Source organism: Microcaecilia unicolor, chromosome 3, assembly GCF_901765095.1.
Source record: "Microcaecilia unicolor chromosome 3, aMicUni1.1, whole genome shotgun sequence".
Taxonomy (NCBI): domain Eukaryota; kingdom Metazoa; phylum Chordata; class Amphibia; order Gymnophiona; family Siphonopidae; genus Microcaecilia; species Microcaecilia unicolor.
In genome coordinates, this window is record NC_044033.1 from 110,076,384 (window position 1) to 110,099,843 (window position 23,460).

The 23,460-nt window shown below is 43.4% G+C and overlaps 1 protein-coding gene across 1 annotated transcript in view; it reads right to left on the reverse strand.

Annotated features, from left to right (window-relative positions):
- Nucleotides 1–23,460, reverse strand: part of ACSS1 (acyl-CoA synthetase short chain family member 1) — a 167,199-nt gene that overhangs the window by 110,281 nt on the left and 33,458 nt on the right. The window contains exon 3 of the mRNA XM_030196271.1: nucleotides 8,836–9,035. Coding sequence (XP_030052131.1) covers nucleotides 8,836–9,035 — 200 coding nt within the window. The remainder of the gene's footprint in view (nucleotides 1–8,835; nucleotides 9,036–23,460) is intronic.

A 23,460-nucleotide genomic window follows, 5' to 3' on the forward strand; every position in this document is an offset into this window, starting at 1 on the left:
ATGGGGAGAGGGATCTTGGGGTGATAGTATCTGAGGATCTGAAGGCGATGAAACAGTGTGACAAGGCGGTGGCCATAGCTAGAAGGTTACTAGGCTGTATAGAGAGAGGTGTGACCAGCAGAAGAAAAGAGGTGTTGATGCCCCTGTACAAGTCATTGGTGAGGCCCCACCTGGAGCATTGTGTTCAGTTTTGGAGGCCGTATCTTGCTAAGGATGTAAAAAGAATTGAAGCGGTGCAAAGAAAAGCTACGAGGATGGTATGGGATTTGCGTTACAAGACGTATGAGGAGAGACTTGCGGACCTGAACATGTAAACCCTGGAGGAAAGGAGGAACAGGGGTGATATGATACAGACGTTCAAATATTTGAAAGGTATTAATCCGCAAACGAACCTTTTCCGGAGATGGGAAGGCGGTAGAACGAGAGGGCATGAAATGAGATTGAAGGGGGGCAGACTCAAGAAGAATGTCAGGAAGTATTTTTTCACGGAGAGGGTGGTGGATGCTTGGAATGTCCTCCCGCGGGAGGTGGTGGAGATGAAAACGGTAACAGAATTCAAACATGCGTGGGATAAACATAAAGGAATCCTGTGCAGAAGAAAGGGATCCTCAGGAGCTTAGCCTAGAATGGATGGCAGAGCTGGTGGTTGGGAGGCGGGGCTAGTGTGGGCAGACATATACGGTCTGTGCCGGGGCTGGTGGTTGGGCGGTGGGGATAGTGCTGGGCAGACTTATACGGTCTGTGCCAGAGCCGGTGGTGGGTGGCAGGGATAGTGCTGGGCAGACTTATATGGTCTGTGCCAGAGCTGGTGGTTGGGAGGCGGGGTTGGTGGTTGGGAGGCGGGGATAGTGCTGGGCAGACTTATACGGTCTGTGCCAGAGCCGGTGGTGGGTGGCAGGGATAGTGCTGGGCAGACTTATACGGTCTGTGCCAGAGCTGGTGGTTGGGAGGCGGGGATAGGGCTGGCCAGACTTATACGGTCTGTGCACTGAAGAGGACAGTACAAATAAAAAAAGTAGCACATATGAATTTATCTTCTTGGGCAGACTGGATGGACCGTGCAGGTCTTTTTCTGCCGTCATCTACTATGTTACTAAATGGTAAGATTGAAAGGCAAGAGAAAGAAACATCACTGAACCCTTCTTATTGAAATCTTACTTACTTTGCCTTGGATCAAAAGCCATTGCTTACGCATATAGTCATGGCTCCTTGTGTATAGAGGTGGTTGAGGCGAGTGAAAAACATGGAGACTTCTGAAAAGGCTGATAGCCAAAAATGACTTTACCACCTAAAGTAAAAAGGAGTGAGCGTGGCAGCAGCCTCAAACATGCAGGCATAGAAGGTGTCCAAACAGGCAAAAACAGAAGGCGATGCTGAAAAGAAAGACAAGGAATTTCCTGTCATGCAGTTGGCTGCAATGAGAGGTGAAAGGCAAGTGGCTGCTGTTGAATGACATATAGTGTTACAGCCACTGAAGCATACAGGTGGCTATTATGTCTGAAGGGAAAGTTCTCATAGTGTCTGCTGCCACTTAGCAAACAGCATATCTGAAAGCCTGTGAGTAGGTGCTGTACCTGGTAACATGTCTGTGGCTGCTGTCCTTGGTGGTAAGCCTATGGCTGCTGGAATTGAAGCCATGCCTGTGCATGAGACATGCTAAGCAAGTGAATGTTGCATCCAAAGCAATGCCCAAGAGGTGAGGAAACCGTAAACATGGTTGTGACCAGTACAGCCCCGAGGACACTTATCCAAAGCAATACCTGAGAATGGTGCTTTTGCAGACACATCTGAGGATGGTATATCCGAAGCTACCTGTGTATTATGCAGGCAGATGTTCCATGAGAGAACTGAAGTCCCGTAGGTAACAGATGTGCTAGAGAACAGCATAACCAGAGCTCCATACAGGTGTAGACACATGTCGCGTAAAACAGCTAATCCTTGGAAGAAGATATACTGTTACTTCATGGATCTACGATAGATGTTCAATCACAGAAGGTGCTACAACAAAGCAGTTCAGCTGTAGCATATATTCCCAAGCTGCAGATGAAAATAACTCACCACCTGACACTCAGGAGGTAAAATGAATGCTGCAGGTAAACAAGCATATAGCCAGAAACATTGTCACACAGCAATGGGCAGTGAAGAACATTAGCCATACTGGGTAAGGCCAATGGTCGATCTAGCCCAGTATCCTGTTTTCCAAACAGTGGCCAAGCCAGGTCACAAGAACCTGGCAGAAACCCAATTAGTAGCAACATTCAATGCTACCAATCCTAGGGCAAGCAGCTGCTTCCCCATGTCTATCTCAATAGCAAACTATGGACTCTTCCGCCAGGAACTTGTCCAAACCTGTTTTAAAAACAGATACGCTAACCGCTGTTACCATGTCCTCCAGCAAAGAGTTCCAGAGCTTAACTATTCGTTTAGTGAAAAAAATATTTTCTCCAATTTGTTTTAAAAGTATTTCAACGTAATTTCCTTGAGTGTCCCCTAGTCTTTGTACTTTTGCAACAAGTAAAAAATCATATCTCCCCTCATCCGTCTCTTTTCCAAGCTGAAGAGCCCTAACCTCTTTAGCCTTTCCTCATATGAGAGGAGTTTCATCCCCTTTATCATTTTGGTCACTCTGCTTTGAATCTTTTCTAATTCTGCTATATCTTTTATGAGATACAGCAACCAGAACTGAACGCAATACTCAAGGTGTGGTCGCACCGTGGAGCGATACAGAGGCATTATAGTGTTTTTTGGTCTTATTCACCATCCCTTTCCTAATAATTCCTAGCATCCTGTTTACTTTTTTGACCGCTGTTGCACACTGAACAGAAGATTTCAGCGTATTATCTACAACGAATCCTAGATCTTTTTCTTGAGTGCTGACCCCCAAGGTGGACCCTAGCATCAGGTAACTATGACTATTCTTTCAACATGCATCACCTTGCTTTTGTCCACATTAAATTTCACCTGCCATTTGGATGCTCAGTCTTCCAATTTCCTAAGGTTTTCCTGCAATATTTCACAGTCTGCACATATTTTAACAACCTTTAATAGTTTTGTGTCATCTGCAAATTTAATCACCTCACTTGTCATTCTCATTTCCAGGATGCTGCTACTGGAAAACAGAACAGAGGGCTACCACCAAGGAAGATGCTGGCACCATGGAGTAGTGAGGACTGAAGTGACTAGAGGGCGGAAGTGGAGGTTGTCATTACATCTCACAGGAAGTGGCAGAAGAGGTCTGCATCTGGAAGAATAGAGGATTAGTTGTAGGAGAAAGTTAGTGCCATCGTAAAGTACCAAAAAATGCTTCCTCTGTGGAGCACAAGGTAGTTGGCATGACTGAGCCCTAAGACAGCTGGTCAAGCACAGCTGAAAAATCAGCTCTTTCCTCTTCTTTTTTTTTTTTAAACTGTAGCATATATTAGTTCTAGACCCAACAGGGTATAAGAACTCCTAGATTACTCCTTTAGTTAGACACTGCAAATGCCTCATAATTTACTGCTTCCAGGCGGAGGATGCCCTGCACTGTTCCAAAGTTACTTGACCAAACATTCTAGAAGGGATGTGTCCTGAAACTGCACAGAACATTGCCGGAGTACACAGCATAGACAGGTGTAAGCAGTAGTTAGCTACAAGAGCAACTTCCCATTAAGCAGCTGGAACTCTAAGTTGAGGTAACAGAATAAAACCAAAGAAGGCAGAGAAACCTGATTAAGGCAAAACTAATAGAAAGGAGATGTGCTTGCAACATAAATGGGCTGACAAACTTAGGCTTAAGCAAGAGAATCCCTCAATTGAATAGTAAGTGAGAAACATGAGATGCTAATAAAAATAGGACGCTGCCAATTCGAGCTGAGAAGAAACAAACAGAATAAAAACCAGCTCCCTCAGTCGCATGAGTAACAAGAGTAGTAAAACTTAGTAAAATGTCTAACCTTGCTGATCAAAGAGAAAAAATCAGGGAGAAACATACACAATTACTCCCCAACAGTACAGGCAATAAACATATATGAACTTCTATACGACAAGACATATAATAGAAGAACCACAGCTTCTTGTTCCTTTTTTTTTTTTTTTTTAACCCCAGAAAACGGAAGCAGGAACAGTTTAGCTGAATTTAAACTAAACTAGTTGCGGAAAAAGAAAAAATGATCAGCGGCAAAGGCAGATCAGAGAATTAAGTCATTCCTGAAGTGAGAAAAGAACTGAAGCTCTTAGGGGCTATATTGAATATAATATACTTGAGTCTACCTCAGAGAAGACAAGAGGAGTAGACAAAAACAGTATACTCCACAACAAGAAATAAGGGGTCCTTTTACAAAGATGCGCTAAAAAAGGCTTGTAGTAGTGTAGGCGCGGGTTTTGGGCGGGCACCAATCCATTTTTTAGCGCGCTCATAAAAAAGGCCTCTTTATTTTTTTTGCCGAAAATGGACGTGTGGCAAAATCTAAATTGTCGCCCGTCCATTTTGGTCTGAGACCTTACTACCAGCCATTGACCTAGCGATAAAGAATCTAGGTGATAATGACCTACGTGTGTCAAATGCCACTTGGTGCGTGTCCATTCTGCGCGCCAGAAAAATATTTTTCAGAAGCGCGTAGCACACACACGCCAAAATTGAAATTACCGCAAGGACCACACGGTAACCGGGTGGTAACTCCAATTTAGCACACGTTCAGCGTTCGTGGGCGCCTACGCAGGTTAGTAAAAGGGCCCCTTAGTCTTTAGAAAATAGGCTGAGGGAGCTTACGTTAGGAATACCTAATCTCCCTTTAACTAGTGCCCTGCAACAGAAAACAATGTAGAAAGGATAGCCCGCCATACGGTTAGGAGGTTACAGTATACGAAAAAGGGAAGGCGGGAAAGGAAAACAAAGTGCAGCTTCTGTTTCGCTGAATACAGTTAGGCCTTATTCGCAAACCCTCAACTGACAGAAAACAGCAGAAAATAATTAAGGCACCATCAGTGAGTATAAGACCTGCCAGAAAATGGTAGGGGTCCGGTGTGTAATAGCTGACTGCCAAATGACACCATTTGGAACCCACAATCAAAAAGAATAAAACACCTCCCAAGGCGCGGAAAGCCCCAGTTTCTGAAGGAAAACTGTGGACAATATTTTTTATTGGACCACTTACCTCAGCGTGAAAATAAATGAAGACTGCATACTTGCCAAGGATGATGCCACCCAGAAGGTTATAAAACCCATAACATGAAGCCTCATTCACTTCATATTGCCATTGGAGCCGACTCTGTGGGTGCTGTGGGTGCTTGAGCACCCCCAATATTGAGAAAATTCCTTATATGTGTCCAGGGAGGGGTTATTTCCATTGGGCTTAGCACCCCCAATAATTTTGAAAAGTTGGCTCCTATGCATATTGCTGTCACCCAGCAAAAGCTGGAGCTCAAGGAGGGGAGAGAGTCAGCACCACTGGGTATCACCCTAGCTGGGAGATGAGGGACTTAGCACCATCGAGTGTCATCATAACTCAGGTACCATCCTCAGTCAAGAAAACAAGCTGAAATCTACCAGCAGAGACCTACATCTCAACTGATACCCAGAACAAACTGGGGCAGGAGCTGACAGAATAGAAGCAATAAGGAGCTGCACGATCCATCCACTATCCGCTTGGAGACAGAGAAAACTACTGAACATTCTAGCTACATAATACCCTTTAAAGGAAAATCACTTGGGACTACTTTTTTCTCTGTCTCCTTCTGCTGGTGGATGGACATAACCCATTTTTTCTGGACTGGTCTGGTATGGATGAAAAAGAAATCTAATTATAGCTACATAGTTGTAGCTTCCACATTAGAAGTCACCACCAGGAAAAAAATATAGCATCATTGTGGACAATAAGATGAAATCTGCTCAGTGTGTGGTGGTAACAAGCAAAAGAACAAACAGAATGTTAGGCATTATTAGGGAATGAACAGAGAATAAAATAAGATATTGTAATTTCTCTGTATAACTAGATAATGGGACAGCACCTTGAGTACTGTGTGCAAATCTGGTCACTGTATCTCAAAAAAGATATAATTGAGTCCCGGTTAACCAACTTTTGGTTAACCGCCCACCCTCCTGAACAGCAGCCACCTTCCCGGTATGGCCCACCCCCAGCATCAACCTTCCCTGAAGTTCCTCCCCACCTGCCTCCCCAATATCGCCCCCCCCCCCCCAACAGCTCCCTGACCAAGGTAGGTTCTCCCTAGGGTCTACTTTTTCAAGCCCTGGTCATCCAGCATTGAGTTCAGGACAGGAGCATCCTCCCTCTCTCTTGCCCGTATAGGCTCCACTTTGAAAATGGTTGCCATAATCTCTAGCGACAGCCTTGTGAGACTGCCGCCAGAACTCATGCAAGCCATTTTCAAACCGGAGCCCACATGGGCAAAAGCGAGAGGGAATGCTCTGGCCCTGAACTCACTGCTGGACCACTAGGGCTTGTAACGGCCAGTGTAATGGATGCACGCCAAATGGCATTTGATGCACGTAGGTCATTACTGCCCAGATTCTTTACCGCTAGATCAATGGCTGGCGGTAAGGTCTCAGGCCCAAAATGGACGCGCGGCAATTTTGATTTTGCTGCACGTCCGTTTTTGACAAAAAAAAAGGCCTTTTTTACAGACGCGCTAAAAAATTGATCGGCACATACCCAAAACCCGCGCCTACACTACTGCAAGCCATTTTTCAGCGCACTTTAGTAAAAGGATCTCTGTATTTGTTAAAGAATTAACTATCTGATTAGCTTATCACTATGAGTAATTTCTCTGGCTATTATATCTGTAAAATGTTTCCTCTTTGCATTAACTACAGCTTTCTTATATGCAGTTATTATAGCGCTCCTCCAATTCAATCTGTTTAAATTAGTTTTATCTCTTCTCCACTGTCTTTCTAAAGACCTACAATTACGTGTTAGGTCCATTATCTCTGATTAAACCATTTATTACCTGCCTGTTTAATTTTTTTTCATATATAAGGACTATTTTATCTAACCCTGTTATACTGTGTTTATTCCAATCATTTATACACACAATCTGGTCTTCCTTCATCAGAGGAATTAGCAAATTTATGTCATTCCAGAATAGGATGGATCACATTTTGGTCTATAGAGTTTTGTCATCGGGCTAAGATTTAAAAGTTTTTTTCCCTATCTTGTGAAGCTTTCAACCAATATACGGTGAAAGACGCCTGAAAATGATCAGTCCAAATAATCTGGCTCCATTCTGGATCAGAAAAAGTAATATCCTTTTCAAACCCATGGGAATGAACCAATAGATCTAACTGATGGACCTTCTCATGAGTTGATGAATATACAGGTAATATAAAATCTAATTCTTCCAAAAATGCTTTCAGTTCCATCATGTTTTTATTATGTAGCTTTAGATCGCCCATTTTGTTTTCTGCAGGACTTTTATCATACCTAACTCAATGCCATCCTTAACATACAGCACTGCAAGCTGGTCCATCCTATTGTTTCAGTATAATTTGTACCCTGGTATACAGTTTCCCATTGATTGTACTCTTTTCACCAGATCTCCGAGATGTCTATTACCTCTACATCTTCATTCAGTGCTATACATTCTAACTCTCCCATCTTATTTTTAGACTTCTGGCATTCACACAGACAATTTAAAGTATGTTTTTATTTTTATTTTGAACCTACACGGCAGTTGATGGGGGTACTCTGGAGTCATTTATCTCTGTCTATTTTTCATTTCAATTCACCTGGGCTATTTCAGCCTTTACCACTACCTCTCCACTCATCAAAATGACATGATGGCCTCACCCCTTGCCCCCCCCCCCCCCAGACCTAGTTTAAAAGCTGCTCTATCTCCTTTGCAAACATTAGTGCCAGGGGATTGATTCAGCCCTGGTGAAGGGAGCTTATCCTTTCAGAATAGACTCCTTCATTCCTAAAACTAATCTAAAGTCCTCTTCCCTACACTATCTTCTCATCTACACATTGAGACTGCATAGCTCTGCTGGTCCTCTAAGGTCCTGCATGTGTAATGGACAGCATTCATCAGAACGCTACCCTCATGGTTCTAGATCTCAACTTTCTACCTAAAATCCTAAATTTGGCTTCCAGAACCTCCTTTCTAAATCACTGATACCCACATGTATGCTGGATCCTCCCATTCACATGCTCCCTTCAGTCTACCCTTAAGATTCCCATTTCCTGCCTACTGATGGCGGGGAACAGATTTGCACACTGGAAGAGAAAAGTCAGCAGAACCACCAAAAAAGTAAAACCCCAATAAAACTGCAAACTACATTTTCTTTAGCCTTACCACATTGTCTTGTATTTCCCTTTTTATTCCCCTGGATGTTGCTTACTTTTTATTGCACTTTACTTTAAGCTTCATACTTCATGACTTAAGCTCCATCTGCCTATTCTCCTTGGAGATGTACAATTAGGAATACCAAGCAAACACCCACAGAAGGTGATCTCTCCACAGAAGAACCAAAGACAAACGTACAAACAGTGGATCCAAAAAATGTCCTCTCACAGTTGGTGTCTTCCTAAACAAGGTCTTTATTCAAATCAATAAAAACAACCCAACACGAATCGTGTTTCAGCCGTAAAGGCCTGCGTCAGGGGTATATAATATAAACATATTATAGACCCCTGACGCAGGCCTTTACGGCCGAAACACGATTCATGTTGGGTTGTTTTTATTGATTTGAATAAAGACTTTGTTTTGGAAGACACCAACTGTGAGAGGACATTTTTTGGATCCACTGTTTGTACGTTCAATTAGGAATACCACCATTTCCAGGTATGAGGTAAGAGAGATTAACTACTTCATATAACGAAAAATATCAACTCAAATGCTCACCATCATTGATTCTTCCCACTAAAGACGTTGCACTAAACCCAGCAAATACAATAGTATGAACTGCACCAATTCTGGCACAAGCCAGCATGGCAGCCACAGCCAGTGGAGAAACAGCCATGTAGATGGCCACCCTGTCACCTTTCTGCACTCCATATTTCTTCAAAGTGTTGGCGAGACGGCACGTTGTCTCCAGAAGTTCCCTGCATCATAGAAAAGGATATACATGTTGACTTACATTGAATTGCTTGAAGTGGAATTTTACATTTCAGTTAATAACATTTACAAAGTTTACCACTATTTCATAACAAATATATACATGGGTTACCATTACATATTTTCTAGGGAACTGTAATATTCTTGCACAAATGTCAAATTTCTCTTTAAAGGGCAAAATGTATCAAAAGATGTTATGATGCAAGAGACTACTAACAATAATGAAATGGGGGTAGAATGGTCAAAATGGATTTAATACGTAAGAAGAGTCAAACCACATTATTTGCTGAATAGCAGGACGGTTTCCCACTATTGTGTTGCTTTCCTTTAGCAAAACCACAATGTTTGCTTCCCTTTTATTCTTCTTCTTGGATATGATGACATGGGTGTACCACATTACAAGACAGGACTCTAGGGAGCATATAAGTCAACTGGAATGCCAAACATGAGTATGTGCAGATTCAACATCCCAACAAAGAAATTATCTTCAAGGTTCCAGAGGATGAAACCCTCTTAAGGATTACATAATATACATATATATTCACTCGTGCCCAGAAACCACAACAAACATTCAAGAGACATGAGTTCCTTCTTACAAGTCTTGCTGGGCACATCACTAACCCTCTCATCCTATAACAGGTCACATAAATTGAAGCATCATTTGAGCACTTAAATTTATAAAATACTGCCATTTATGCAAGCAATGCACCTAACCAGTATTCTAGAATTACATGCTAAGATGCCTTAGTGTGTAATTGTCAGGGGGGGTGTTCACAAGTAAGGGACATAATCAGGGAAAACATTTACGCACTTGGGGCTTCTTTTACTAAACTCTAGGAATGCCCCCAATATGCCCATAACTCTCCCATTTCTGCGCCCCCCTTTTTGGACTCGTGCAAAACATTTAGGCGCAGATCTGCAACCTAAATTTACGCACGTACATTTCAATTAAATCTACTTACTGCCAATAATTAGCTCTTCTTATAGAATTCGGGGGTAAGTGCCTTTATAGAATAGACTCACTACCTGCTTAATTTTGGTGCCTAAATGGTAGAACCCTGTTATAGAACTGCCTCTACAATGGCTTTGCTGTATAATATCTATACCAAATGTGTACAAGGCGACCACTATAACAGAAGTACGACAGGAAGGAAAAAGAAAAACTCATACTGGCCACACATCACCCAGGATATAAAGGTGTTCACCCTTCGCTTAGTTTCCAATATATGCAAATATATCTCATGCATTATCTGCTGTGGCTAGCCTGATGACCTGATAGTTGTGGGTTTCCCAAGACAGCTTTGGGAAGCTTTTGCTTAAGCACTAGGACTAATGATGGTAAAGTAATATGCAGACACTTCAGGTGAAGATAACACCCTTGCAAGACAAGCTGCATTAGGGCCTTACATTGAATGAATTGCTCCTTAATGCAACTTAAAGAGCTCTAATGCAGCATGTCTTGACCTATCCAGCAGGGGCGTAGCCAGACAACAGATTTTGGGTGGGCCTAAGCAAGAAGTAGGTGGGCACCAAGTGTTCTCCCCCCCCCCCCCCCCCCACCCAAAAAATGATCTGAGCTGGCAGAAAAATGCTTCTTTCCACTTTGGCAGTCTGCAGCAGGCATGCGCTGAAAACTGAGCATGCACAGGTGCTGGTATCATGGGCAGTAGCGTTTTCATTGCCATCAGGAGGAAGTCTTCAACTGGCAGAGCTTGGGATCCCCACCAGCTACCGCTAAACGTGTGCTACTGTTAGGTGGGCCTGAGCCCTAAGTGGGTGGGCCCCTGCCCACCAAGGCCCACCTGTGGTTACGCCACTGCTATCTGGACAATGTCTCAGCTGTCATGGGTAATATTCAGAGCCACTATCCGGACAGTGCCGCAGCTGTCAGAGGAAATATTCAGCAGCACTGTCCAGACAGTGCCACAGCTGTGAGCATTAATATTCAACGGTACAATGTCATAAGTACATAAGTATTGCCACCAAGCCCAGCATCCTGTTTCCAACATTGGCCAATCCAGGTCACAATATACCTGGCAAGATCCCCAAAAAAGTACAAAACATTTTATACTGCCTATCCCAGAAATAGTAGATTTTCCCCAAGTCCATTCAATAACGGTCTATGGACTTTTCCTTTAGGAAGCCATCCAAACCTTTTTAAAACTCCACTAAGCTAACCGCTTTTATCACATTCTTTGGCAACGAATTCCAGAGTTTAATTACACGTTGAGAGAAGAAAAATTTTCTCCGATTTGTTTTAAATTTACTACATTGTAGCTTCATCGCATGCCCCCTAGTCCTAGTATTTTTGGAAAGCGTAAACAGACGCTTCACGTCTACCTGTTCAACTCCACTCATTATTTTATAGACCTCTATCATATCTCCCCTCAGCCGCCTTTTCTCCAAGCTGAACAGCCCTAGCCGCTTTAGCCTTTCCTCATAGGGAAGTCGTCCCATCCCCTTTATCATTTTTGTCGCCCTTCTCTGCACCTTTTCTAATTCCACTATATCTTTTTTGAGATGTGGCTACCAGAATTGAACACAATATTCAAGGTGCGGTCACACCATGGAGCGATACAAAAGCATTATAACATCCTCATTTTTGTTTTCCATTCCTTTCCTAATAATACCTAACATTCTATTTGCTTTCCTAGCCGCAGCAGCACACTGAGCAGAAGGTTTCAACGTATCATCAACGATGACACCTAGATCCCTTTCTTGGTCAATAGGATAACGAACCAATTAGTGACAATAATTGGCTTTTTAACAAGCAATTATTGGCACCAATTGGATTTAACTGGATGTTACGCATGGAAAGTTAGGCACGGGCTATGTGCCTAAAATTTATGTGTGGTCCAAAAAAGGGGGGTGGAAAGGGGACATCATGGGCGTTTTGGGACAGAACGGGGGCATGGTTTTGAGTGCACTGCTCGCGTGCCAGAGGACTCTGGGGTGGGGGGTGGGGGTTATATGTTCCTTGCAGGGTGGCCGTCCGATTCCCGGGCCGATGCGGACATCGGCCCACACGTGAGAACAATCAGCCTGCTGTCCTCGGAGAATACCTGCTACAGGTATGTATCTTCGCTTTATCTTGTTGGGCAGACTGGATGGACCATACAGGTCTTTATCTGCCGTCATTTACTATGTAATGCGTTTGGGCAACTTAACAAGATGCGTTTAGAAATTGCTTTGAATCAAGCCTGAGGCACCCAGCATGATGTATCTTTCTGCTGCATTTTCTTGATTTCATACTGCACTGCTTGGTACTTGAGAATCTTCTCTCTCTGGGAGTCCTTCCACTCTGATCTTACATACTGGAAAAGGAAATTCAAACAGCTTCTGCTTGTGATCTGATTTGGAATAGCATGAAAGGAATTTAGTCATCTCCTTTTCGAACCAAGGCATCAATATCCTGAGCAATGTGGCCACTGACAGTCTGTGTATGAAGAGATTCCTAAGTGCAGACAGAAGGTCTCTTTTGTGTTTAGAAGTGGGCAAACACAACATACAGATTAACCGTGAAGTCCATTTTTAATAAGAATATAAATGGTTTAAACAAATCTTATGGACTCGCCTAAAATCCAATTCAAATAATATGCTTATCAATGCTCTGAGTTTGGGATTTAATGTATATTCATCTTGGACTGGAGACACATGGTATGAATCAAAGTCAGTCACTCAGGGTTGCAATGCACAAAGGTCCCCAGAAAGAACCGCTTGCTATTTCCACCTCTGTAAAAATTATTGAGGTGGAAATAGCAAGTGATTCTCAAAAGAAATCGCATGCAAATGAGCTCCTCGCAAAAACAGCGAGCAGCTCGGTAGAGGGAAAGCAGATTACTAAGCTGCACATGCGCAGAACAGTCAATCACTAAGCATGGCTGCTCTGCGCATGCTCGGAACAGTGTGTGCTACCCATGTCTTTCATACACATATACAAACTGCATGTATAAAAGCTGTGTGCAGCCTCTCCATATTCCTGCATCATAGAATAAAATAGGACGAGTCAAGTCAAATGGCAGTCGCTGTTTCACACCGCTGAGCTGCTGGGTATAATTTTAAAAGGCTGAGCCCATCGTGGCAGTATGGAGCTGGGAAGGCCAATGCAGAGGCTGAGAAATAGCAGTAGCTGAAGGGAGCTGCTTTTCTCCCCCACAGACTCTCAGAGCCACTCCCGAGTTGGCTGTGCTATGTGGAGCTACGAAAGAGAGCCCAGCCACACAAAAGTGATAAGATTCCACTGATTACAGCTGCTCCAGACCTTCCGGTAAATGTTGCTCGCTAAAGGGGGCTGTGCATCCCACGGAATGCATACTTAAATATTAATCATCTCATTTGCATGCTTTTGCATACGATTCACATTGGCTGCCACTGCGGATGGAAAAGAACCCGTAGAACCCCTTTGTGCATCGCCCGCCAAATACCGTGCTCGCTAAACCGGCTGGAGCCGGTAAAAAACGAACAATGCTGGCCCAGTAACTTTTGTGCATCAAGCCCTCAGTTTGCTATCATAGGAGAACCACTCAGGAAAGAAAATATTTCTATTAAATAGAGGCTATATATTACCAATGGTAATAGTATGACTGATGTGATGTGTACAATTGATATAATTAATTGTTTCTGTCCTCTTTGGTATGGAAGTTTTTGTTAGTGCTGTCCTATCTTAAAATGGATTTCTTAATTTTATAACTTGGAATTTCATTGTATGTTATTTGTATATCTTTAAGATGTAAACCGTTCTGATTTGCTACGCAATAAGTGATGGTATAGTAAATAAATAAGCGATAAACAACAATGTACCTGTGTTTAAATTAAGTTCATGCTCAGCTGTACACACTTTAACAGAAGGCTCATATTGCTCCCAGAAATAACACTTGATATGCATTTGTATCCACTGCTACGTTCCATAAGAGACAATTGAACACTGTAAAATATTTTTACAGTAATTCCTAATCTCAATTGTATCTGCATGCTAACATTACGCTGGGCTATATTCAATCGGCAGCAGTCAGCGTTTCTTTAACACTGACTGCCGCTGATGAAATTAGACCTGGACAGTCAGTACCAAAGGATGGTGCTAGCAACCTCACCCTGCTTAGGGCCTGCCAGTGAAACTGTCACACTCGCTGCTTATGAGAAGCAGGAACAAGAGAGAGAGTTTAATTGCTGGGCCATATCAGTGCCCCTACATTGAATATCTAGGTCTTTAGAAGTGCCTGGCAGATATATGGGTACAACCAATATTCAGTGCCATACTTGCATAGCTAACCAGGCAAAGTTAGATCTGCCTTTTGTGTGGTCCAACTTGCTCAGTTAGATGCATGTATGGCCCGGAATATTGCCGATGCCTGTATAACTCCAGGCTCTGCTCTGACTCCACCCTCAGTCTGCCCTGGCATTAACTGGACAATGTTGTGGCAGTCAGAGCCAATATTCATTGGCATTGTCCACTTAAGTGCAGCTGAATATTGGCAAAAAGCAATCTCAGTATGGTTTAAGATATCAGGAGCTGCTGTTTCCTGCTTAAATGCCTTTGAATATCTACCCCAAGGTTTATAGGATTAAGAGACTGTAAGATAGTCTACAGGATGCTGCGCCCCTCTCCCTTAATAGCACTCCCTCACAGAGCCACCTTAAACCCCATAGTCCTGCCCAAGGAGGAAAAGACATGGGAGGGAGGAACCAGAAGGGCATGGTCCAGGAAGTATATAAGCTGAAGCCATAGCTAGGTTAAGGGGCCCAGAGGGAAGCAGTGACATCCTATGGTTGTGTCTCCACCACTTGTATGTGAACTGCCACTGCTACAGTCAGGTAGGCCAAGCTCCACTGGGAACCTTGCAAATTTTGTATTTTGACCTAAGTAATTGCTAGAGACTTCCCTGATAACTTGGAGGAACCAGGCCAGGGACAAGTAAAATGTGCTGCTGGACTAAGAGGCCATAAGGTACACAGTGAGAGTCCTGAAGGAGCAGGCCACACGAGGACATTGTTATATTTTATGTTGCTTTTTTCCTCCTACCTGTGAACAGAACAGGTCCCTTGACCTACCAGCTTTAATAAATGCTCTTTCCCTTTACCTGCAACTACTGTGTGAATCTGTCTCACTTGGGCACTGGGCTCGCCCTCGTTCACATCACCACAGAGACAAACTAATAAGGCAGTATCTTATTCATTCCTGCTGAGTCCTCACCAGACCTCATACACCACCTAAACATCTCCCATCACTCACTCCCATCAGGGAACTTAGGTAACCTAAAGCAAAGCAAAACCAAACACCCTGGCACCTTTACCATTTTGACACCTCAGTGGTAAAATACCAAATCCTACACTGATCAGCAAGAAGAGCTCCAGGTCCTAGCAGTAATTGTTCTGTATATCTTATCAGTGAAAATATGAAAAATGGCAAATGAGCCTCTTCAAACATAAATGCCATTACACCCGCCTTTGACTCAAGCCACCCTGTACAAAAGGTACAATAAACAAATTCCCCTGGACACTTCTCTCAAGCAGAACTGTCAATTTACAGAGATATGAACACACTGGTATGTGTGCATCCTGCCAAATGATTAGCACTTTTGGAAGAGGATGCCGTCACATGTTGTATTCATGCCATTACAGAAGCTACTGGAATAGCTCTTAAGATAAACAGGACTGGCAAACATTTTCAAAGCACTTAAAGTTACAAAGTTCCACAGGTTACTATGAAAAGTTGTAAGTCTGCTTTGAAAATATGCATCATATATATATCACAGCTAGTAAAATGGCCAAAAGGGAGACGACATTTTGAGGGCTCTTAAACTTTTTGTGCTAACTGGTAAGTTTTCTAAATATTTTTCTACCCCGATCACATGGCCTGGGGCAGCTCTAATTGATGCAGCACATGCAGCAGAAAATGAAATCCACAGAAAAATGGGAGTCTAAAGCTGAGTGCATTCAGTCTCTCTTCACAACTGAATGAGCTTTTGTGTTCTCTTTATGAATGTTCATTTCGCTCAGCTTAGCTGAAATTTTTTCAGACCCTCTGACATACTCTAGATGAACCAGAACCAGATGAACGAGAAAGGATTAAGCAGTAAAAGTGAGGCGTTATGAGGAAATGTGTGGTGAGAGAGTTTGAATAAGGAACCTGTGTGTTTAAATAAATATGCTCTCTTGCAGACATTAGTCGGTGGACGCCACGGACCCTAATGCTGGAGTCGAAACCTTGGCCAAAGTCGTCTGTGGGCAGCGAGTAGAGACTGAGCAGCTGCAGAGATAAGTTTCTTTCCCATCACTAGAAGTCTGGATAAAGTTGAATTAAGTGCAACTTACATGAAAGAATTACTTTATAGTAATGAATAACGGGAGGTTTTTCAGACTGTGATGAATGAATGGGGCTCCCTAAGGTTGATTAACTGATTGACAAAGGAGTACCTGATTACGTTTTGAGGCTTTTCCTCCTTTTGAGGAGACATCACCACATCATGAACCAATAAGTAGAGATCAGTTTGAGTTGATACTCTAGAGTGTGTCATATCCCCAACAGCTGTGGCATCACAGTTTGGCCAGGAGGCAAAAATAACTATTGCATACTTCCCTATTGCTGAATTCATGAAGCTGCTCATTGCTTAATTAGTTCCCACTGAAGTAGTTAGCCAATGAGTGTGAAAATGTCGTTTCTAGGTTCTGTGAGGTGGCCACTGAGAATTTCATGAATTGAACACTTCCTCCTTTCATAGATGAATAGCACCAATGCTCTTCAAAGCATTAGTGCACAGACCTCTAAGATTCTACTCTATGTGGGTCGCAAAGATCTCCAGTGGCTCTAATAAAATGATTGTAACAGGGGTGTAGCAAGACCTTGAGGTGGGAGGGGCCAGAGCCCAAGGTGGGGGGCACATTTTGGTCGCCGGCCCCCCACCGCCGCCGCCGCAAATACCTCATGTCCGGCCTGCTCCTTTTAGTGAAACTGAGCATGCCTGACGTGAGGGGAAGAGAGAGCAGGGCAGGCAATGTGCACCTATACATAGGCGGACAGAAAGCACTTTTCTTTTATAGGTAGTACATATGAAAATAGATTAAACATTAACTATAACCATAACCACAACCTGATTGGCGCATGTTTCTATACAGGAAAGTAGGTGCCTATGTTCCTTCATAAGCACATAGGGACGGGCCCTTAACGGGCGACAGAACGGACATGAAGGTGTGCATCTAGGTTCTGAAGCTAAACATGTAACTCAGAGTAGTCTATAAGTTACACGTATAAATGTGCATCCTGCCATGCTCTGCCCAGACCGCCCATGTGTCCACCCACCTGCAAACTATGTGCTATGAGAAATATGTGCATAGGCACAGATTAGTGCTCGGGAACACTTGGCATTTAGGAGCGTATGTGCACACAAACGCATAAATAACATTATTCTAATCATTTAAGAATGCAATCGGCAAATAAATGTTAGCACCTACTTTATAGAATTTACCCCCACCCGCACCCAATCTGCTTGCCACTGTTGTTCTTGTGTTCATATAAAGATAACTTTATCTTACAGAATAATTTGGTAGGAATGAGACAGTCTCGTAAAGACAAGAGGCAGAACTCACCAGCTCCCGCAGAATATTAATTTTTTCGTGATTTTTTTGTTGTTGGGATTCATTAACTGCTTTTATAAAAAGGTCCATCTAAGGCAGTGTACAGCAGGTACAGCTTGACATATAATTTTGTTAACTGAGTAACAATAGTAAAATGACCATAATCTAAGCAAAAATACAATCAATGAGGTAAACTTGGAGATGGCAAATTGAATCCTAATATAACACTAACTTGATACAATATCAGAAATATAAACATTTAACAGCACTGTAACACAATCACATAATAGAAATATGATAAATGTGAACAGAATACAAATGGTACCATAATTATGTGTCTGGCAGATTGTTTTATGGGAACAAACTGTAATTTCAACATCAATTTATTCACACCTTTCTGCAGGCAAATTCCACACCCAAGGCGTGTTACAACAGAACTCATAACTACAAGGAGGAATGTTGGCAGTAGCTTTATTTCACATTAGATTCATTGTCCAAGACACTCAGGGGTCCTTTTACAAAGCTGCAGCAGAAGGGGGCCTGCGCTGGCATCAAGGCCCCCTATTACTGCAGCAGGTAACAGGCAGGTTGTTGTTTTTTTAAACCCATTTCGGGTGGGACCACTTACCACAACCCGCTGAGGTGGTGGTAAGGGCTCCCGGGCTACCCCAATGGTAACTGGGCAGCGCGCAGCACTGCCCGATTACTGATGGGTACACACTGGCACTACAAAAATAAAAATATTGCTGTGTAGCATCAGAAATGGTGTGCATTGGGGGTGGGAACTACCGCCAGGCTGCTGCTGTAGCCCGGCGGTACTTCCCTTTTAGCGAGCGGTAAACCCGCGTTGGGCTTACCACCGCTTTGTAAAAGGGCCCCGCAAAACATGATCATAAACTGCAATCTAATTCCAACTGAACTGATGAGCAAGCATTCGACAAAACAGTGTGACAAGGCGGTGGCCGTAGCCAGAAGGTTGCTAGGCTGTATAGAGAGAGGTGTGACCAGCAGAAGAAAAGAGGTGTTGATGCCCCTGTATAAGTCGTTGGTTAGGCCCCACCTGGAGTATTGTGTTCAGTTCTGGAGGCCGTACCTTGCCAAGGATGTAAAAAAAATGGAAGCGGTGCAAAGAAAAGCTACGAGAATGGTATGGGATTTGCGCTACAAGACGTATGAGGAGAGACTTGCGGACCTGAACATGTATACCCTGGAGGAAAGGAGAAACAGGGGTGATATGATACAGACGTTCAAATATTTGAAAGGTATAAATCCGCAAACGAACCTTTTCCGGAGATGGGAGGGCGGTAGAATGAAAGGACATGATATGAGAGTGAAGGGGGGCAGACTCAAGAAAAATGTCAGGAAGTATTTTTTCACGGAGAGAGTGGTAGATACTTGGAATGCCCTCCCGCAGGAGGTGGTGGAGATGAAACGGTAGCAGAATTCAAGCATGCGTGGGATAAACATAAAGGAATCCTGTGCAGAAGGAATGGATCCTCAGAAGCTTAGCCGAGATTGGGAGGCGGGGCTGGTGTTTGAGTGATGGGGCTAGTTCTGGGCAAGACTTCTACGGTCTGTGTCCTGAAAATGGCAAATACAAATCCAAGAAGTAGCACATATGAGTTTATCTTGTTGGGCAGACTAGATGGACCGTGCAGGTCTTTTTCTGCCATCATCTACTATGTATGTTACAATCTCAGCCGGTATGATGTAACAACTACCTGTTGTTTGTGGAAGATGAACTTTCAAACATGATAAAGGGGATAGGACGACTTCCCTATGAGGAAAGGCTAAAGCGGCTAGGGCTCTTCAGCTTGAAGAAAAGATGGCTGAGAGGGAGATATGATAGAGGTTTATAAAATAATGAGCAGAGTGGAATGGGTAGGCGTGAATCGCTTGTTTACTCTTTCCAAAAATACTAGAACTAGGGGGCACACAATGAAGCTACAAAGTAGTAAATTTAAAATATTTCTTCGCTTAACGTGTAATTAAACTCTGGAATTCTTTGCCAGATAATATAGTAAAAGCAGTTAGCTTAGCAGGGTTTTTAAAAAGGGTTGGATAGCTTCCTAAAAGAAAAATCTGTAAGCCATTATTAAAACAGATGGGGAAAATCCACTGCTTATTTCTAGGATAAGCAGCATACAATGTATTGTACTGTTTTGGGATCTTGCCAGGTACTTGTAACCTGGATTGGCCACTGTTGGAAATAGGATGCTGGGCTTGATGGACCATCGTTCTGTCCCAGTATGGCAATACTTATGTACTTATTATACTTTCAATACGTTCTGTTATAGCTTTGTTTTGTTTTTCTTAGTGCACATGGTACTCCAGTGCCGCTCCTATGTTTTGTAAGCAGGTTTTGTTTTAGTACAATACAAGAGTTGGTCAAACATAGGCACCATGAGCACTGATGTTATATGTGACACTTTTTGGCCACACCCCTATTGTCCTACAAAAATTGGATTTGTTCCAGACGGAACCACAAATTTCTACACTGCATCTGCTGAACAATGTTCTCACTGAGAGCCATCCGGTGGTAAAGCTGATACAGACCACTATAAAACCAGTGGAGCTGCCCTGATCTGAACTGCTTGATTGTTTTTTGAAAGATCAAAGGGAATCTCAATGGGAGAACAGGAAATGAAGAACTATGAATCATTCCACCAAGTTTTAGTTCCAGGCCAGCCATCACAGCACTACCGTTGACTGTTCAGTAAGGGAGCCTCTATGACCCTTATTATACCAGGGGCCGATACAGAAAGCTAGCATGGAAATGTGGGCTAGTGAGGCATCTGCGTGCAGTTTTAGGATTGTATGATTCAGAGAAGTTAACACTGCCGATTTCCGTGTAGGACACTGGCGCATAGCATGTAAAGACGAATGGTAGGGAAAGGGGATGGGATCTGATATACTACCTTTCTGTAGTTAAAATCAAAGTGGTTTACATATTGTATACAGGTGCTTATTTTGTACCTGGGGCAATGGAGGGTTAAGTGACTTGCCCAGAGTCACAAGGAGCTGCAGTGGAAATCGAACCTGGTTTTATTAACCACCTTTATAAAGAGATTCACCCAAGACGGTGTACAGTCTCAGGCCACTAACTATTATAGGCTACTGCTTCACTGCATTGGGGCCATTAGATATTTGGCCCCAGCGCAGAGAAGCAGAAGTACGCAGATCACTTTAAGGTAAGCACAACACTAGAACTTGGACACTAGAGAGGCATATTTTCAAAGCACTTAGCCTTCCAAAGTTCCATAGAAACCTATGGAACTTTAGAAGGCTAAGTGCTTTGAAAATATGCCTCTAGGTCTGAAGAGGCGTAGGAGGGTAGCTCATTCTTCTGCAGTATGGTCAAAGGATTTAATGCCAGTTTTTCTTTTTGCGGCAAGCCCAACAAAGCTCATAACTTATAAGACAGAATGCATGGTGATGGTTCTGCACACAGGTCTGCGCAGTAAAAAATCATTACTGCACATGACCTGGAATGTGGTTCTGCTCATAAATATCGACACTGTAAAAATTTTAAGTGCAAGAAATTTTGGGGAGGCTGATATTTATCCATAGCATAACAGCACGTATGCAGATGTTTGCAGACACTTTCGTTTTACATAATAACATAGTAGATGACAGCAGATAAAGACCGGTATGGTCCATCCAGTCTGCACAACAAGATAACTCATAGTATAAAGTATGAGATATGTTTTTTATTCAGAGAAAAAACAAAAAAAGTACAAATGAGCCCTCAAGACTGGGGCAATGAAGAATCCTTTAATGTGATAGACACGACACAGGCTGTGTTTCGGCGCCAACTGCACCTGCCTCAAGGGTCAAGTTAGTACTCTCAGCAAATGCAAAAAGTAAAATCCAAAAAAGGGGTCATTCAAACCTCATTACGGAAAAATAGGCAGTAACATACATAAAGCACGCCCATACACGTGATGACTTAAGCCAGAAGTATAAATACAAGTTTGTGGGAGAGTGAAACGGAGAATCCTCCACAAAGAGGGAGTGATGGTTTTTAGCTGGATGATGTTGCAGTTTAAAGTCATCAGAAATTGTCTGACGGTACAAGATGAAGTGGTTTGCCTGACTGTTGCAGAATGTTCAATAAAGTTGAATTGCATAAAGCAAAACTTTGGAGTACAGTGTGGTTCTATGGAGCGGAGGGGAGGATGTTTGCTCTCCTGGACTGGTAAAGCCCACTGAAAAAGCCCCACTTAGTTCCCCAATACCCCAGATCTCTGTTCCGGACCTTGACCCACTCCCAAGCTCGACTATTGGAATTTAAGAACACTATAACATAGGTCTGTGAGCTGGGGTTGAGAAAGGACTTCTGGCCCTTGGGAACTAAGCTAGTGGCTGGGCAGTGAGATCCAGGTTACACCCAGAATATCTGAAGCTGTCATAGATCTTGGATTCCTCTTTCAGTTTCACTTTCAGGGGAGAGGGAGGGGGACAGCAACCACTGGGGAGATTAAGGAGGTGTCATGTCTTAATCTCTCCAGTGGTCAGCTGCTCAATCAGAGCACCTTTTTGTATCCTGGACATGACTGAAGCAGATCTAACTTAGGACGTCCTCTTTAGGCTTGGACGTTTCTTCCCATTTGGTAATCGCTGTTGGACATCCTGATTTTGGGCCGTCCATAGTCCCACCCAATACGTGCCTAAACCATGCCCCCTTGCTATTTGGATGTACTGAACGCCCCTTTTCTGCCTTTGCAAAATTGGGATTTGGACGTTTCAAGCACACGGATATCCATATACTTCAAAATATGCTCCATAGTGTCACTGAGTATCATTAGAATGTGACAGACTGAGCAAGGGTTGGGCGCGAGGCCTCCACCATAAACACAGTCACACAAAGGATTAAAAGAAAAACAAAAACTCTATTAACATTCAACAAAGTGATCTGAAGCCTGTTCACTTTACAAACCTGGTTAACTTGAAAAATAAAGTGTCTTGAAAGTCAGTTATAATCTTCACACTGGCCTGCCAGGCCTCAAAATCATGAGTATGCAATTGCCTTCAGTATTAAACAAAACCAGGCCTGGCTCCGGACTGGCCAAAAGATCAGGACTTTCACTAGGTTCCAAAATAAAGCTTTCACTATCTTAGCCAGTCTTCTGTTATCTGACATATAGGTTGTGAAAGTATATGCTGGAGGACTGCTCCTGTCTTCCCTGAACCTCCATGGCTTGTCTCTGCCCCTGAAGTTTTATCTGGCCTGCTTGAACCACACCCTCTCTAAAGAGCAAGGCTTCTTAAGTGACCCTGTGTGACAGAGTTGTTAACAGAAACTGGCAACTTCCTATACACAATGACCAGGCAGTACAGGGGGCAGAGAAAAAGCAGGGGGGGTGGCTTGAAAGGGGGTCTACCAGAGTCCAGCAGACCCCCCCCCTTGCAAGCCCCCCTCCCCCCCCCCCCCCCCGCAACTGAAAAACCTCCCTGGTGGTCTAGTGACTTCCCACCCCTTCCACTACATAATCCCTAGTGTTCCCAGTAGACCCCAATCCTCCCACCTCCCCCCCCCCCCCCCCCACAGCAAGAATGGCCCTAGTGGTCTAGCAACCCCTTCTCCTCCTCCTTCCACAACTTATACAACAGAAAGCATGATTATGGTTCTGCAAACAGGTCCACGCAGTAAAACAATGTTACTGCACATGACCTGGAATGTGGTTCTGCACATAAATATCAGCACTGTAAGAATGGCCCTGGTGGTCTAGTGACCCCCTCCCCTCTTGACCTCCGCACTACAAGAACGGCCCTGGTGGTCTAACAACCTCCTCCCCTCCCCGTACCTTGAAAAAGATGGAGGCAGGAGGGCAGGAGCAA